The 14,545-nt window shown below is 34.3% G+C and overlaps 2 protein-coding genes and 1 non-coding gene across 3 annotated transcripts; all 3 read left to right on the forward strand.

Moving 5' to 3' along the window:
- The first annotated feature begins 663 nt into the window (after nucleotides 1-663).
- On the forward strand, nucleotides 664-2,348 carry LOC103342488 (HSP20-like chaperones superfamily protein). Its single transcript, XM_008246115.3, has 2 exons — nucleotides 664-1,362; nucleotides 1,939-2,348. The coding sequence occupies exons 1-2, from the start codon at nucleotides 1,050-1,052 to the stop codon at nucleotides 2,226-2,228; spliced, it is 603 nt and encodes a 200-aa protein (XP_008244337.2). The 5' UTR covers nucleotides 664-1,049; the 3' UTR covers nucleotides 2,229-2,348.
- Nucleotides 2,349-2,360: 12 nt separating this feature from the next.
- On the forward strand, nucleotides 2,361-2,433 carry TRNAA-AGC (transfer RNA alanine (anticodon AGC)). The gene has a single exon. It is a non-coding gene; the product is annotated as a tRNA-Ala (tRNA).
- A 6,766-nt stretch (nucleotides 2,434-9,199) lies between these two features.
- On the forward strand, nucleotides 9,200-14,534 carry ATK3 (kinesin 3). Its single transcript, XM_008246116.2, is given in 17 exon segments — nucleotides 9,200-9,439; nucleotides 9,442-9,536; nucleotides 9,692-9,836; nucleotides 9,918-10,027; nucleotides 10,113-10,232; nucleotides 10,342-10,524; nucleotides 11,088-11,297; nucleotides 11,382-11,456; nucleotides 11,598-11,744; nucleotides 11,812-11,950; nucleotides 12,054-12,163; nucleotides 12,508-12,669; nucleotides 12,770-12,987; nucleotides 13,357-13,438; nucleotides 13,559-13,663; nucleotides 13,756-13,860; nucleotides 14,136-14,534. Coding segments are annotated over 17 exon segments (2,280 nt in total). The 5' UTR covers nucleotides 9,200-9,345; the 3' UTR covers nucleotides 14,316-14,534.
- Nucleotides 14,535-14,545: the final 11 nt, after the last annotated feature.

Raw genomic sequence — 14,545 nt, forward strand, 5'->3', positions numbered from 1 at the left:
TGTTCCAAGAGGACAATAATTGCCTTATCCTAGGTGGGATGAACCAGAATTACTAGGTCACTTATTCTAGCATTGGCAGCACATGAGTAGCCCTGAACTTTCAAGATAACGGCACCTATATAGAAAAGCTGCCCTTTTCTGGCTGTGCCCCACTATCCGAAGTCCCTCCAGAATTTTCACGGGTTGGAAATTCAGCATCAATCATGAAGATACTAATCCTGCTTTAGGAAAAAGTAGCTCTGCCAGATGCCAATACCATTTGCCGTAGCCTGCACTGCACAAAAGCTTCATTGTAATAAGTAGTCAAAAACTTAATGCCATAGTTGAAAAGAAATATATAAAAAGACTCTGCACAGTATGGGGAGGAGGGGCAACATGACAAGAGAAGAGGCACCCAACTCGTGTAAGTATGTGACAAATATTCCTTTCACACAGCCTTTTGTGAATATATAAAAATTTATCTCAAAAGCAAAAGCACAAATTCACTACTGTACTTTAACAGCATAGAAAAGGTTAATTGCACTAAAACTCCATCATTGATCAAAGAAATGCTTTTCCAGAAAAATTACTCTTGCTTCAAATGAACTGACCTGAAAAGGAAGTGTCTGACTGAGCTAGTTTAAATATGGCATGACTTGACCACCCATCATGCCCTATAAAGATTCTTCCATGGATCAGATTCATTGAGTTTTTTTTTCTTCAAGGATGTCATGTGCTGATGAATTTTTTTTTTTCCATGTGAACAGCAAGCCTCATGGTCAGTTTTCAATATGTTGTGCACAAGCAACAATTAATCCATGAGTTTCAAGGTTGAATGGATCTTTTGTCAATTACCTCTTCCATTTTGCCACATGTAATTTCTTGTCACCAATGAGCAAGGATCAAGAAAAAGAAATATTCCAATTAGCTTTACAGCCCTTCAAGTATTCTGAGGGAATTTATGCTCTACTTTTCTCAAAAGTGCTTCTTCTCCCACTATAAGAACCAACAAGCCTCAAACCTCTCTCCACCACACACTCAAAAGTTCAGTTTCTCTAATCTTCAATTCAATGACTACTACTCGCAAGCAGCTTGAAGTTCTAACAGATGATCAAACTCCACACAAATGGTGTGTTTTGTTGAGAGAAGATGTGTTCAAGAAGTTCATGTCTCAAGGCAGTCCAGCAGTGCACAAGGTTTTTGGTGGAGGATCATTGTTCAGTCCATTCTTGTTTGGGAAATTTTTTGATCCTTCTGATGCCTTCCCACTGTGGGAGTTTGATGCAGATATCTTGTTGGCTGGTCTCAGAAGCTCTGGTCAAAGCAGTACTGTTGACTGGTTTCAAACAGATCAAGATTATGTACTAAAAGCAGATCTACCAGGTAAGATTTCCAAATACTTCTAATAAATATCTTAGTGATTCAAATCATCATGAACCAAGGAGACTGCATAGTTGAATTGTGTATGTTATTTTGGCAGGCTGCAATATACAAACCTAAGAAATATAGGTGGTATTATTCCTTAATTCACAAGTAAACCTTTTGAGTTTTGAGAGACAAGGAAAGGAGGCCTTTTTATCAAACATTTATGTTGGGTTTTGTTGCTTTTGGTAATTGAACATTTAATGTTGGGCTCCAAATGGGTCTTTTTTTAGTACAAGCAATAGTCTAAACTAGAGGGAATGAGATTTTTCGCACACACACACAAATGATGTCATGGGAGTTCGAACTTAAGACCCTTTTCCACTGGGCTAGACCCCGTTAGTAAAATGGATCTTTTTAAAATCTGATACATCATATGGGATCAAAAATCATAACTTCATCTTAGTCCAAATCAGTTTCCTTGCCCCCTCACCACCTAACTAGCCCAATAGGCTTATTTATAAAGAGTTTTGAACTATAAACTAAAAATTCAAGAGTGCAATGAAACAGAACAGTATTTTTTATTTGGTGAAACAGGAGATGGGAAAAACAATGTTCAGGTCTATGCAGAAAATGGGAAGGTTGTGGAAATTAGTGGGCAGTGGAAGCAGCAAGGAGGAGAGTCCAAGAGCACAAAAGATTGGAGAAGTGGGAATTGGTGGGAACATGGGTATGTTAGGAAGCTTGAGCTCCCACAAGATGCAGATTGGAGAAGAATAGAGGCCTCTGTGACTAATGACCTACTTTTAGAAATCAAAATCCACAAGATCAACCCCTTGGATTGTGATATTAGTCATCTGACCCTGAAAGATAAGGAAGCAGTGTAAGTTAAACCAAAATATACTGCTAGTGATGACTTCTTTATTTTGACATACTTGTAACATAGATTGTGTTGTGTTATGATGTACTTTCATACAAATGCATGATATATAAGTTACAAAGAAGAATGAGCAAGCAAAGGGGATGTAGCTCAGATGGTAGAGCGCTCGCTTAGCATGCGAGAGGTACGGGGATCGATACCCCGCATCTCCATTTTGTGTTTTGCCTTTTTCCATATTAATTTAGACGACTTTGAGCTATTGTCGTATCAAGAAGCTCACACATAGTGAACGACGCTAAAGTTAGAGAATCACAAACAGTAAAGTTTGACGACGAAAAGGTGAGATAGAGGTTTGGCGGTATTCATATGAATTGCATATTTCTCCCTTTTTCTTCATTTACAAAGAAAAGGGGTTTCTTTTTTCCTGAATAAATATGAATTAGACAGGGTATTAAGTACAAACTAAGCCAACTTACTCAATTCAATCAAACTAATCAAATGTTTTTCTTGTTGCTTTAACTATTTCTTTTTTCTTTTCCTCAATTTGAATTGTATCGAGTCGCTTTATAAGTCTTCAAATTAGCTCAAGTGACGAGAAAGGATGGAGTATTGATTATAATTTGAATAGAGAATAATAGGTTCATATCTTGTTGCCCTCAAAGAAAATAATTTTTTTGTTGCTGCCTACACACATGAGGAGTTTTTTTTTTTTTTTGGTATGAATACACACGAGGAGTATAAATAAGCGATATTCTACTTTGATTTAAGTTGATAATGTATTTTTTTTTTTATACAAATGATACTCTACTTTAATTTAATCTAAACTATTGCGAGGGGAATTCGAACTTAGGTGCAACGTAAAGAGCACATCCACTCTAAACAACGTTAAGTATGAAGTTTGATCTAATTATATTAGTTGTCAAATTTTTTCATCCAACTTTTTTTTTTTTGGGTAGAAAATATTAGTATCACATGTTTTGCTGTTGGTTTAAAATTTTTGTGTTTTTTTAACATCGGAGTTACATTTGAGGTTTTTTTTTTTTTTTTTAGTACAAATGATAATTTAAACTATAGGAGAGTGAGATTTTTCACACACACACAACTATGATGTCATGTGGGTTTGAACCTTACACCTCTAGTATGCAATTCAAGGCCCTCTTCCAATCGGCTAGACCCCATTAACTTTTAGAGCACTTCCACCCATTTGTCATGACAAAAAGGTAAGGGGAGTCAATGAAAATTACTGTTCACTTGAATAGTGTTTGTCATAGTAATTTTTTTGATGCATTCCCACCCATTTCATGACAACCTAAGAGCAACCACTATTCACATGAGATATGAGGAGGGACATTTGTATGAAGTTTTGGTGTGGGAAGTAAAGAACATGGCTAGGTATTTATAGAATAATGGTTTTTTTTCTTCTTTTGTTTTCAATTTTTTTGGTATTTAAATTGGCATGAGCGTCACACTGACGTTAGCATGAGGTTCTGCTTGCCTAGGGAAGGCTTGCCTTTGGGCTCGCTCGGGCTTGATGGATCCCACCTCTTGTCAGGGCTAGATTTCACCGTTGAAAGGTTTTGGAAACCCATGGAGCCTTTTGTTTGGGTTAGGCTCACTGCTGGAAATGCTCTTAACATTAGAGTTATTTTAAAGTTATTATTATTATAATAATAATAAAAAATTAATACAAACTATAGTATAAACTACATGAGAGAGATTTCTCACACATACTTTAATATCAGAGTTACGTTTGAGTTTTTTTATTTTTTCCGTTTTGAGTTATAAAAATACATAGTTACGTGATATTGGATTATGGCATTGAATGAGAATTGGATTGATGTTGAATTGAGTTACAATGTTTGAAGTCCAAAAAAGCCCAAGCAACCCAAAATTACTATCAAATCCAGCTCAAACTGATCCAAGTCAAATTTCCAATCCAAATATATTTGGATTTGAACCATATTGGGAACATAAACATTAATAAAATTAGATTTGGACCATGTTGCAGTCGACATGACAAAATCATGTACAACAAAATATCATGTTGGGTCCGTAATGGGTTCATAGATAATAACCCCACTATTAAACAAGCTGAGTTAGTTAGTTATATGGAGAACATGATAGCGACACGTCACCTTATTTTTGTGAAATATATTTTTAGTTATTTTTTCTTTTCGAAAAATCTTTTAACTTATAATTTATTTCTTTTTCACATATGCTTTTTGGTAATTTATTTCTTTTACATATAAATGAAAAATATGTAAATGAATTTAGATTCTTATATATTTGGACGTGATCACATTAAAATACAAAAAATTTTGGGTGTGTTTCTATGTTTAAATAGTGTTTTGTTTTTTTATAAATAACAATAAATAATATGAGTGATGTTGGTTCCTTAAAATACCGCTAAAACCCTTGTTTTTTTTTCTTCCTACAGTGTGGGTGACATCGGCAAGTCTAATAGTCCATAGAATAAGTTTTAGACTTTTCAGTTAATGTTTTGTTTATCGGTGATAAGCATTTTTGGTTCAACTAAATTCAACTAGACAACTATAATTAGACTTAATCAACACATTTTGATTCATTCAACACATCCCTTCATGATATGTCTATTATTAAAAATGGTAGACTACTTAATTGACTTTGTTCACATCATATTTAAACTCATTTGGATAACGTTTTTTTAAAAATATTTTTTTGAACACATTTTTTATTGAGAGCGGCGATAGCATACTAAACTCATACACAGTATACCGATACTAAAACTCGAACCTTGACCTTTTTTGAAGAGCAATTGTTCCTAACAACTACGTTAGTAGATCATTTGTAAATTTTAAAGTATGTTATATTAGTGTATTTTGATGCAACTCATATCTTTTGAGCTTATGGTGCAGGCGACCATATAATATAAGTAAATCCAAATACATGGGACGCCATAGAACTCACAAACTTGGAGGATCTTGACTGGTAAACAACAAGTTCTGTGGTCAACCAGTTGTGTTGGAGTTTGGAGCCGCCCAAGCATTAGGGTTTTGTCCGAGTTGGCATTCGCATAAAACAATAAACACTTGGCAACAATATAAGACAAGAAGACTAGGGGGATTTATATATATAAATTGCTTGAGGACTTATATAACTATTTGTTTATCCCCAAAGATAAAGTATATCTATAGTTGATCAATTCCACACTTAATTAGGTAGATTATTTTTCTTTTGGTGAACAACTCAAATATATTTTGGCAATAATGGTAAATACACATGCAAATTTGGTCCGCAGCAATTATAACGACATTTTATATCTTTATAATGTTGGAGAGGCAAACATTGGGTGTTTTGTTGCTCCGTTGTCAATTTTTTCACCTGAATTATACCAAACATTTAATAATGTTACTTTATGTAGGTGAAAAGAATGTTAAATGCATTCATCATTTACGCATATCATGTTTGTTTTTTCAGAGAACTTTGACGGAACGAAAGAAATTTTATTGATAAAATGAAGAATTATAACGTGGAGATAAAACCCCTGACCCCAACTCAAAGAATCACATAATAGGGTGTCCTGAATAAAATCAGGGAACACCTCAAACCAAATAAAATTGTCCGCATTATACAGACCAAATCAAACAAGTTGGTGTGCAATATCATTTACTTCTCTATGGATAAATTGAAAAAGAGAATCTGTTTATGCATATCATGTTAAACTAACTTTATACCAGACATTTAAAATTGCGTAAATGTTAAAAGCATTTAACATTTTTTCACCTACGTGTGGAATATTGCGCACTCATTGTGTGCACATGATATTTTGGAATTAAACGAAGTGGAGCGTGGAGCTTATCACTTCAGAGGCTCCTTGCTGATGCTTTCATTGAATTGAAACAAGCCAAACGGCACTTGCACAGAAATTATTAGTTTTTATTGAGAAACCTTTAGGAAAAACAAAAAACAAAAAAACACATGTCAACCGGAGAAGAAAAAAGAAAGAAATCATAAGCTATCAGAAAAATGAAATTGAATTTGAGGTTCTTATATGAAAATGATAAGAAAGAGAGAGAAAGATAGTATTTTGTTCAATTTGTGTTCTTTTGGCTGATTAGATTTGAATGTTTTACACCGCAAATTAGCCAGGGCAATGAGCTTGCCTCTTGCACTTAAATTCGAGTCCCTTTTCATGTAGAATAAATTAATTTAGAGTATTTAGGATATCATTTACTTCCAAAGGATCCACTAGTGTAGTGGTTTGAAGTAATTACTTCCTCAAAGCAAGATCTTGAGTTCGAGTCCTAGTATTCGTATAGTGTGTGTGAGTTTAGTATATTATCGTCTCTCTCAATAGGAAAGATTCTTTAAAAAAGAGAAAAAGAATAGCATTTGTTTAAAGAAAAATTCCTTCTTATTATGGATCATTAGGTCACCACCTGCCTGACATTTAAAATCTGATTAATGTCACCCGACATCTCACATGTTACCTAATTACTAATTAGAAAGGCAAGCTATGAACATCAAAATATAGACAAGAAGAATTTAGGACTTTATTCCATTTGGTAAAGAAAGCCATATATAATCAGCAGCATATAATGAAGAAAAAAAAAGTGATCATCCCGATAGCATCTATATCACCTTGAAATTATCTTCTTTTTCTTTTCAGATAACTTAAAAACACGTTTGGTATATATCTTTACAAAGATTTCTTGAAAATAATAAAAAATAAAAAAAACTTTGGAGAGAGAGAGAGAGAGAGGAGAGAAGGAGTTTAGTTCATTCATTAGCAATGGCTAAACAAGAAGCTTCCTGAAAAGGTGATTAGATGAGAGCTGAGCACCAACAAATGAAAAGGGAATACCAACAAACTAGTTGCACACACCATGCCTGATGGGAACTTGCATCCTTTTGTTTGTTTCCAAAGAAAATAATTGGTAGAAAATTTAAAGTTTTCCTGGAAAATTAAAAGTGAAAATACTTTACCTCCATTTGAAGCAAGTAAAGATAAGATCTTTATATTATTTATTTATCTGGTGGGAAAAAGTTTGGGGAGAGCTGGAGCTGGCCTTGGGTTGCTTGCTTCAGGTACAGCAAAAGGAGAGAAGAACCATAAATAATAGTATAAGAAATTAGTTGCACCAAATGTCTCTTATTTGAGAATGTGACAACTGCTAAGAATTCATCATCCAACTTGAATTATTGGGTTAATCATTACTGAATTCTTTTTGTCTTTTTTTTAATTTGAGGAGACAAAATACTTTATAATCATTACCTCTAACTCTAGCTCAATTCCAACCAAACCATCATTTGGAAATGTAATTTAGGGCAAGCTATATGCAACTTTATTTTATTTATTATTATGATTATTATAATTTTTGCTAAAGTTAGGAAACAAGACGGGAGAAAACTCATACACATATGTACTATGAGAACTTGAACTAATCAGTATTTGTTTCAAAAAGTATAAACAAGAAAAACATGGGTTTTATTTTTCTCATTGGATGAATACATGTAATGTTTTTTTTTTTTTCTCTGTCACCCAAAAGCGACTTCTTAATTTCTTGTGTTTATTGTTGGATCAAAATGTGATGCATTCTGACAATTTTGGTTCATCCTTTCAAAACTCCAATCAATGTATAACCTGACAGAGAATTTTCTTATTAAAAACGCATTCAAACGTAGTTTAGAATTCATCTCTTGAAACAGGAAAAAGGAATTCAAAAGTTGAAAACCAGTGTTCACTCAATTTCAAGATAATCATATTTTATTTTATATTATAACAAGTAGGCCAAAATGACATATATAGTCCTTATAATTTTCCCCATTTTCATTTTAATCATTCTATTTTGTACTCATTAAAGGGTGAACGAAAAGATAACTTGAGCGATACATGCTAGTATATGAACTAAGTAGTTTTGAGTTGAATGAAAAATATGTGTACATACAGAACATGTCATTTGACAATTTTTAAAAATACAAATTTATAAAAAAAAACCTAATTCCAAACATGTATTTATAAAAAAACCCAAACACTATTTAAACATAGAAACACACCCAAGATCAACCCCAAAGTCAACAATTGTATATTTTTTGGGTGTGTTTATAAATGAGTTTTGAGTGTGTATAATGATAGGTTTTGGGTGTGTTTATAAAGTATTTTGGGTGTTGAATTTTTTTATAATTTCAGCTCCCATTTTGGGTGTTTTAGTGAAACTCCCTTTAAAAAATTGTAGTTAATTGAAAGTATTTCAATTCTTTTTATACCAAATGTATATTTTGGAACTGAACTTAAAAATCAATTCGGGAAATAAAATTATGAAAACAAATATAAGGGTAGTTTAGGCACTGCATTGTTCCAATGAAACTGTTGAAGATGGTACCGCCTGATCCCCAATTCAAAAACATTCAAATGCCAACGGCAGTAAAATCAAACCTTACCCAACAACAGCCAATGAACTAATGAAATAATCACAAAATCAAATAAATAAATTCAACTATTTTTAAATTTTAAAGAAGATTAAAGATTTGTTTTTTAATTTGGCGAACGAAAACAAATATTTTGCTATCACTGGGTTTCTTGCTTGGGGATCATCCATCTTCCTGCTCGCTGAAGCAACGGCTGAGATTTCACTGTTTGCTTTGAATGCAATTCATGGCCCCACACAACAATACTTTCTCTCTCTCTCTTCCTCTTATTATTCTTCTTCTGCTTATTCAAATATTTTTCAAGAGACAGATTCAGTCTTCATTTCCCATAAGATACAACCAGCTACTCCTGCAAGCTAAAACTACAACCCCATCAAATATAGCAATTCCAAGCCTTGGTTTTTAGTCACCATCCACTTGTTTTTCATGGGTTCCTTCTAGTTTTCGCATTTTTTGGAATGTGTGCTTCATTTGATTTCTTGATGAATTTTTTGTGGGTTTCTGGAGACACAGAGCTAGGGCACCAAATATAACATTTTCAAGACGGGTTTCGATCACTTTCCACGTATTTTTCTGGGGTTGCTTTTGGGTGTGTCTTTCTTTGTTGGGTTGTAGATTGTGTTCTTGAAAGTTGTGTCTTTTTTACAAGTGTTGGTGTTGGTGATGAAGTATTGAAGTGGTTGTGAAAAGTGGCAAAAGTTTTAGAGGGGAAAAAAATGGTGGGCACTGCGAGAAATGGGAGAGTCCGACACGCGTTTTCAGTGGTAAATGGAGGACAAGACTTGGGTCCGAGTAGCGCTCCGGCGAGTAATGCGGGTCGGAGTGTGATGGTATTGAATTTACCAGAGAGGATGTTGAAGCATTGTTGAATGAGAGACCCCGAAGGAAGGACAGGTTCAATCTCAAGGTCAGTGAGCTTTTACTTCTTAAAAGATGTGATTTTTCTTTGAACTTTTGAGCTTTTGAATAAATGGTAATTTTGTTTTATTTGGATTAGTTCACCTGAAATGCGTTTTGGATAATTTTCAATTTTTTCATGTTTCATATTGATTGATTTTCCAGGAAAAATGTGACACTCTGACTGAGTATATTAAAAGGCTGAAACTTTGTATAAAATGGTTCCAAGAGCTTGAAGGAAGCTACCTGTTTGAGCGCGAGAAGTTACAGAATAGTGTTGAAGTGTCAGAGCGGCAATGCAATGAAATGGGTATGATGAGTGACATCTTTTTTGTGTTCGTATTCTCAATGCAGTTGCTGAAGAAATTAATTATATTTATTTTGATTATAGGGATCTTATTCAAAAACAAGGAAGAAGAATTGAATTCAATCATTGCGGAGCTGAGAAAAAGTTTTGCTTCTGTACAAGAGAAATTTACAAAAGAAGAATTGGATAAGATGGTAAGTAGGGTGGGTCGGATATCCAATGTGTCTGATTTTAGCTGACTGCTGTAGATTATTTAACATTCTTGTACATGACAATTAGACTGCAATGGAATCTCTCACTAGAGAAAGGGAGGCTAGGCTTGAAATTGAGCGATCGCAAAATTCCCTCTCGGATGAGCTTGGGAGAGTCCAAAGAGAGCTCTCAAGTGCTAATCAGAAGGTGAAATAGAATATCTATTCCTTTACTTATTTTCCCTCATTATTGATAGGTATAGAGTTTCCTTATAAATATTTTAATCTGAATACTTTTCTTTTTGGGAATTCCTCAGATAACTTCACTGAATGATATGTACAAACGATTGCAAGACTACATTGCAAGCTTGCAACAGTATAATAGTAAACTGCACATGGACCTCTCTACAGTTGAGGAAGACCTTAAGCGCGTAGAGAAGGAAAAGGCTAGTATGGTGGAGAACCTGAGCATGTTAAGGGGTCAACTTTCAGTGTCCAGGGTGAGTTTCTTAGTATGAACTGTTTCTAATTGCATACTGTAGTTCCCTGATGAAGTATCTAGAGAAGGAAAAACTTGTAATGATTATATTGTTGTTGAATGTGCTTATCAGCTGCACTTTTAAGTTTTGACTAAAGACCAGATATTGCACTCCCTTGGATTGTATCCTGCCTTCATTGGGAATGATGATGTTGTAGATGGTAGAGGTCTTTCTTTCTTTATGTTGCCAGTAGGCCCTAATAGGCCTTTCATGGATGGCATTTTAATTACTGACTATATATTTGAGAAACTTTTTGCATTCAAGGGTCTAGAAGAAATGTTTTTTCCCCTTTCCAATATAAATTCAAGTTTTAGGGAATGATCTTGTAGTCAACTTTATTGTAGCACCGATAAGACAGTTATTATTATTTGTAGTCGTGACTTGAGTTTCGTCTGTGCATTTTTTAGCTAAAAGGAATGGATCAAATAGTATGTAATCTAAAAGTTGAGTTTCTTCCTATGTTCTCTCTTGCCTTCCTTTTGAAAATGAGCCGTCTCTAACTTTTATTTGATGGATGGATACAGCAATCTCAAGATGATGCTATAAAGCAGAGGGATTCTTTGGTAAATGAAGTTGCATGCCTTCGGATGGAGTTGCAACAAGTGAGAGATGATCGTGATCGACATCAACTCCAAGTGCAGACTCTAACAGCTGAATATACAAAGTATAAAGAGTCGACGGAAAAATCTTGTTTTGACTTGGATAACCTCACATCAAAAAAGGACGAACTGGAGGTTGTTTATATAATTCTTTCTTCTTATGTAGGTTTTGTTTCTATTAACTTTTGCTAACATATTACAATGCTGGGTATTCTTCAGGAAAGATGTCTGTCACAAAGTAACGAGATAAGGACTTTGAAGGACCAACTACTGACTGCAGAGAGGAAACTACAGGTGATAATATCTGGTTATTATATGTTGCATGGACTATGTATGACATATGGGTTATGTACACTTTCGTTTTGGATTGAAATGGTTGAACCACTCGCTCATCATGTTGGTTAAATTTTCTAAGTATAACTATGTTTCTCCTAGATGTCCGACTTATCTACACTGGAAACAAGAGTAGAATATGAAGGGCAAAAGAAACTTATAAGTGAGTTACAAACTCGCCTGGCAGATGCAGAATTTAAGCTTATTGATGGAGAGATGCTGCGTAAAAAGTTGCACAATACCATCTTGGTAAATCTTCTGCGATTGCTTTTATCAGCTACTTTGTCTGCACCATACTAAATCTCTCATTCTGTAGGAACTGAAAGGGAACATCCGCGTATTCTGTAGAGTGCGACCTCTGTTGGCTGATGATGGTCCTAGCACAGAAGGGAAGGTTATCTCTTATCCAACAGCAATGGATGCTCTCGGACGGGGCATTGATTTAGTGCAAACTGGTACATTACTTGGAGAATAGTAGTAGATAACAAGTCTTATTCTTGCGTGTTTTCCTGTGCTCTTTGTTAATCAAACTCACATATTGTCTGTATTTGTCATCAGGGCAAAAGCATTCTTTCACATTTGACAAAGTTTTTATGCCTGATGTATCACAAGAAGATGTATTTGAAGACATTTCGCAGCTTGTACAAAGTGCTCTTGATGGTTATAAGGTGATAAAAGGCTTGTTGTATTCTTTAAGTGACTATTGCATTTCATGCCAAGCAATTCATTTAATGTCTAATTAAATTAATTTTGCCTTCAAAGCTGTCTTGTTAGTTTTGGTAGAAAGCCTTAAAATTTTTAGTGTCATTTAAAATTTATTTTGATAAATATGTGAAGCTTCTTAGAATGCACATTTTTCTTGTACTTTATTATAATATTATCCCTGAATTTTTTGTTATTATGGGTTGATAACTTGAAACTTTCTTTTTATAATATACCTATATTTAATATACCCCAGGGTATCACAAGCATTATGCACATTTAGCCTGATGATGGTGGCTTCTTGTTTCAGGTTTGTATTTTTGCCTATGGACAAACAGGATCAGGGAAAACCTATACCATGATGGGTAACCCAGGAGATCCAGAGGAAAAAGGGCTGATACCCCGTTCACTAGAACAAATTTTTAAAACCAGACAATCACTTCAACCACAAGGTTGGAAATATGAAATGCAGGTGAGTGGAATCTCTCTCTCTGTTATTCTAGTCATGCGAATGTATTAATCATTGCATTCTTTTTATATGTAATTTTCACTTATTTTGACAATATATGTAGGTGTCGATGTTGGAAATATATAATGAAACTATTCGTGATCTATTATCACCAAATCGATCATCTTCAGATATGTTACGAACAGAAAATGGTATTGGTGGAAAGCAATATACGATCAAACATGATGCAAATGGAAACACTCATGTATCTGATCTTACCATTGTGGATGTGCGCACTGCTAAAGAGGTCTCATTTCTCTTAGAGCAGGCTGCACATAGCAGGTTGTAAATCTAAATACTAATTCTCTTTTATTACCTCCTGTAATCTTGACTGATATCCTCCCATGCTTGTTAGTTTTGTATTTCTTACTCCTCTTTTGTGCATGTTTGTATATCCTTTCTGAACTTTCCCTAACGATATGCTTGACACTGGGGATATAACTCTAACTCAATGAATTGAAAATGTTGTTATTTTTTAAGGAAGAAAATTGCTTTTGAAAGAAAGGTGGGCAACTGATCCACATACATTATAAGTGATGTTTTTACTTGTACTTTTTCTCGTTGTCTATGTAATTTAGTACTTACCTTACCAAGCAAAATGAAAGGAGAAAAAAAAAATGATTTACTTATCTTCTACTTGGTTCCTAACAGGTCTGTAGGCAAAACCCAAATGAACGAGCAATCGTCAAGAAGCCATTTTGTCTTCACACTACGCATATCTGGTGTCAATGAGGTAGCAACATCTCTTTTATGTATAAATACTCTACTGTATTCATGTGCTAATGTTTTGACTCTGTCTTTTTCATATTTGTATTATTATGCTTACTTTTCTTATCTTACCCTCTCATCTTAGAGTACTGAACAACAAGTTCAAGGTGTACTGAATCTTATTGATCTTGCTGGGAGTGAACGACTTTCTAAAAGTGGGTCAACTGGGGACCGACTGAAAGAAACTCAAGTATTTTACGGAAACCTTCATAATCTATTTTGTTTATATGTTCTCATTTTCATTTTGTTTTTAGTAATTACATGTATTTTTATTTTATTCAGGCCATCAACAGAAGTCTCTCATCTTTAAGTGACGTAATATTTGCCTTGGCAAAGAAGGAGGACCATGTACCATTTCGGAACTCAAAGCTTACATATCTTCTTCAGGTTGTTGTTTACTTGTTTAAGTGATATACGAAAATGATTTAAGTTTATTTTTGGAACATCCCATCCCATATGTTCTTCTTGAAAGGCCTGAAATTTCCACTCTTAAGAAGTTTCCTTAAGTTAAATCACACTTGAATCGTAAAAGAATTTAGTTCTGTTATCTTATTGTGCTTTGCTGTTGAGTGTTAACAAAATCCTGGTTGCTGTTTTCATCTTTCATTTTTTTTTTTGGATTATTGAAGACATTCTAAACTCTTAAATTGAATGTTGATCAGCCATGCCTAGGAGGAGACTCAAAGACATTGATGGTCGTAAACATCTCTCCTGAGCCCTCTTCAGCGGGTGAATCACTCTGTTCACTTCGTTTTGCTTCACGAGTAAATGCTTGCGATATTGGAATTCCACGACGTCAGACCAATATGCGGCTTCCAGATTCACGTTTGAGCTACGGTTGATCTTTGATCGAAGGTTTCTTTTTTATTTGAAGTAACCAGTGATTTGTATCTGCACCAATCGTATCATAAAGTGAAAATTTGGGAGTGATTCTAACATAGGCTTATCTGTATAGTAAAGATAGTGTATTTGTATCATTAAGCTGAGAGAATTTTCTATTCTAACTAGTGATTGTATTGAGCTTGATTTCTCAATAACATTTTCCTCTTTAATCTTCTAAAGTAATGCTTGA

This window comes from Prunus mume, linkage group LG3, assembly GCF_029339155.1.
Source record: "Prunus mume cultivar Tortuosa linkage group LG3, ASM2933915v1, whole genome shotgun sequence".
NCBI lineage: Eukaryota > Viridiplantae > Streptophyta > Magnoliopsida > Rosales > Rosaceae > Prunus > Prunus mume.

Bases quoted from the DNA above. Each gene is read 5' to 3' on its own strand.
- LOC103342488 (XM_008246115.3), top strand. From the start codon at position 1,050: ATGACTACTACTCGCAAGCAGCTTGAAGTTCTAACAGATGATCAAACT. The intron at 1,363-1,938 runs GTAAGATTTCCA...TTGGTGAAACAG, and splicing joins ACTAAAAGCAGATCTACCAG to GAGATGGGAAAAACAATGTT.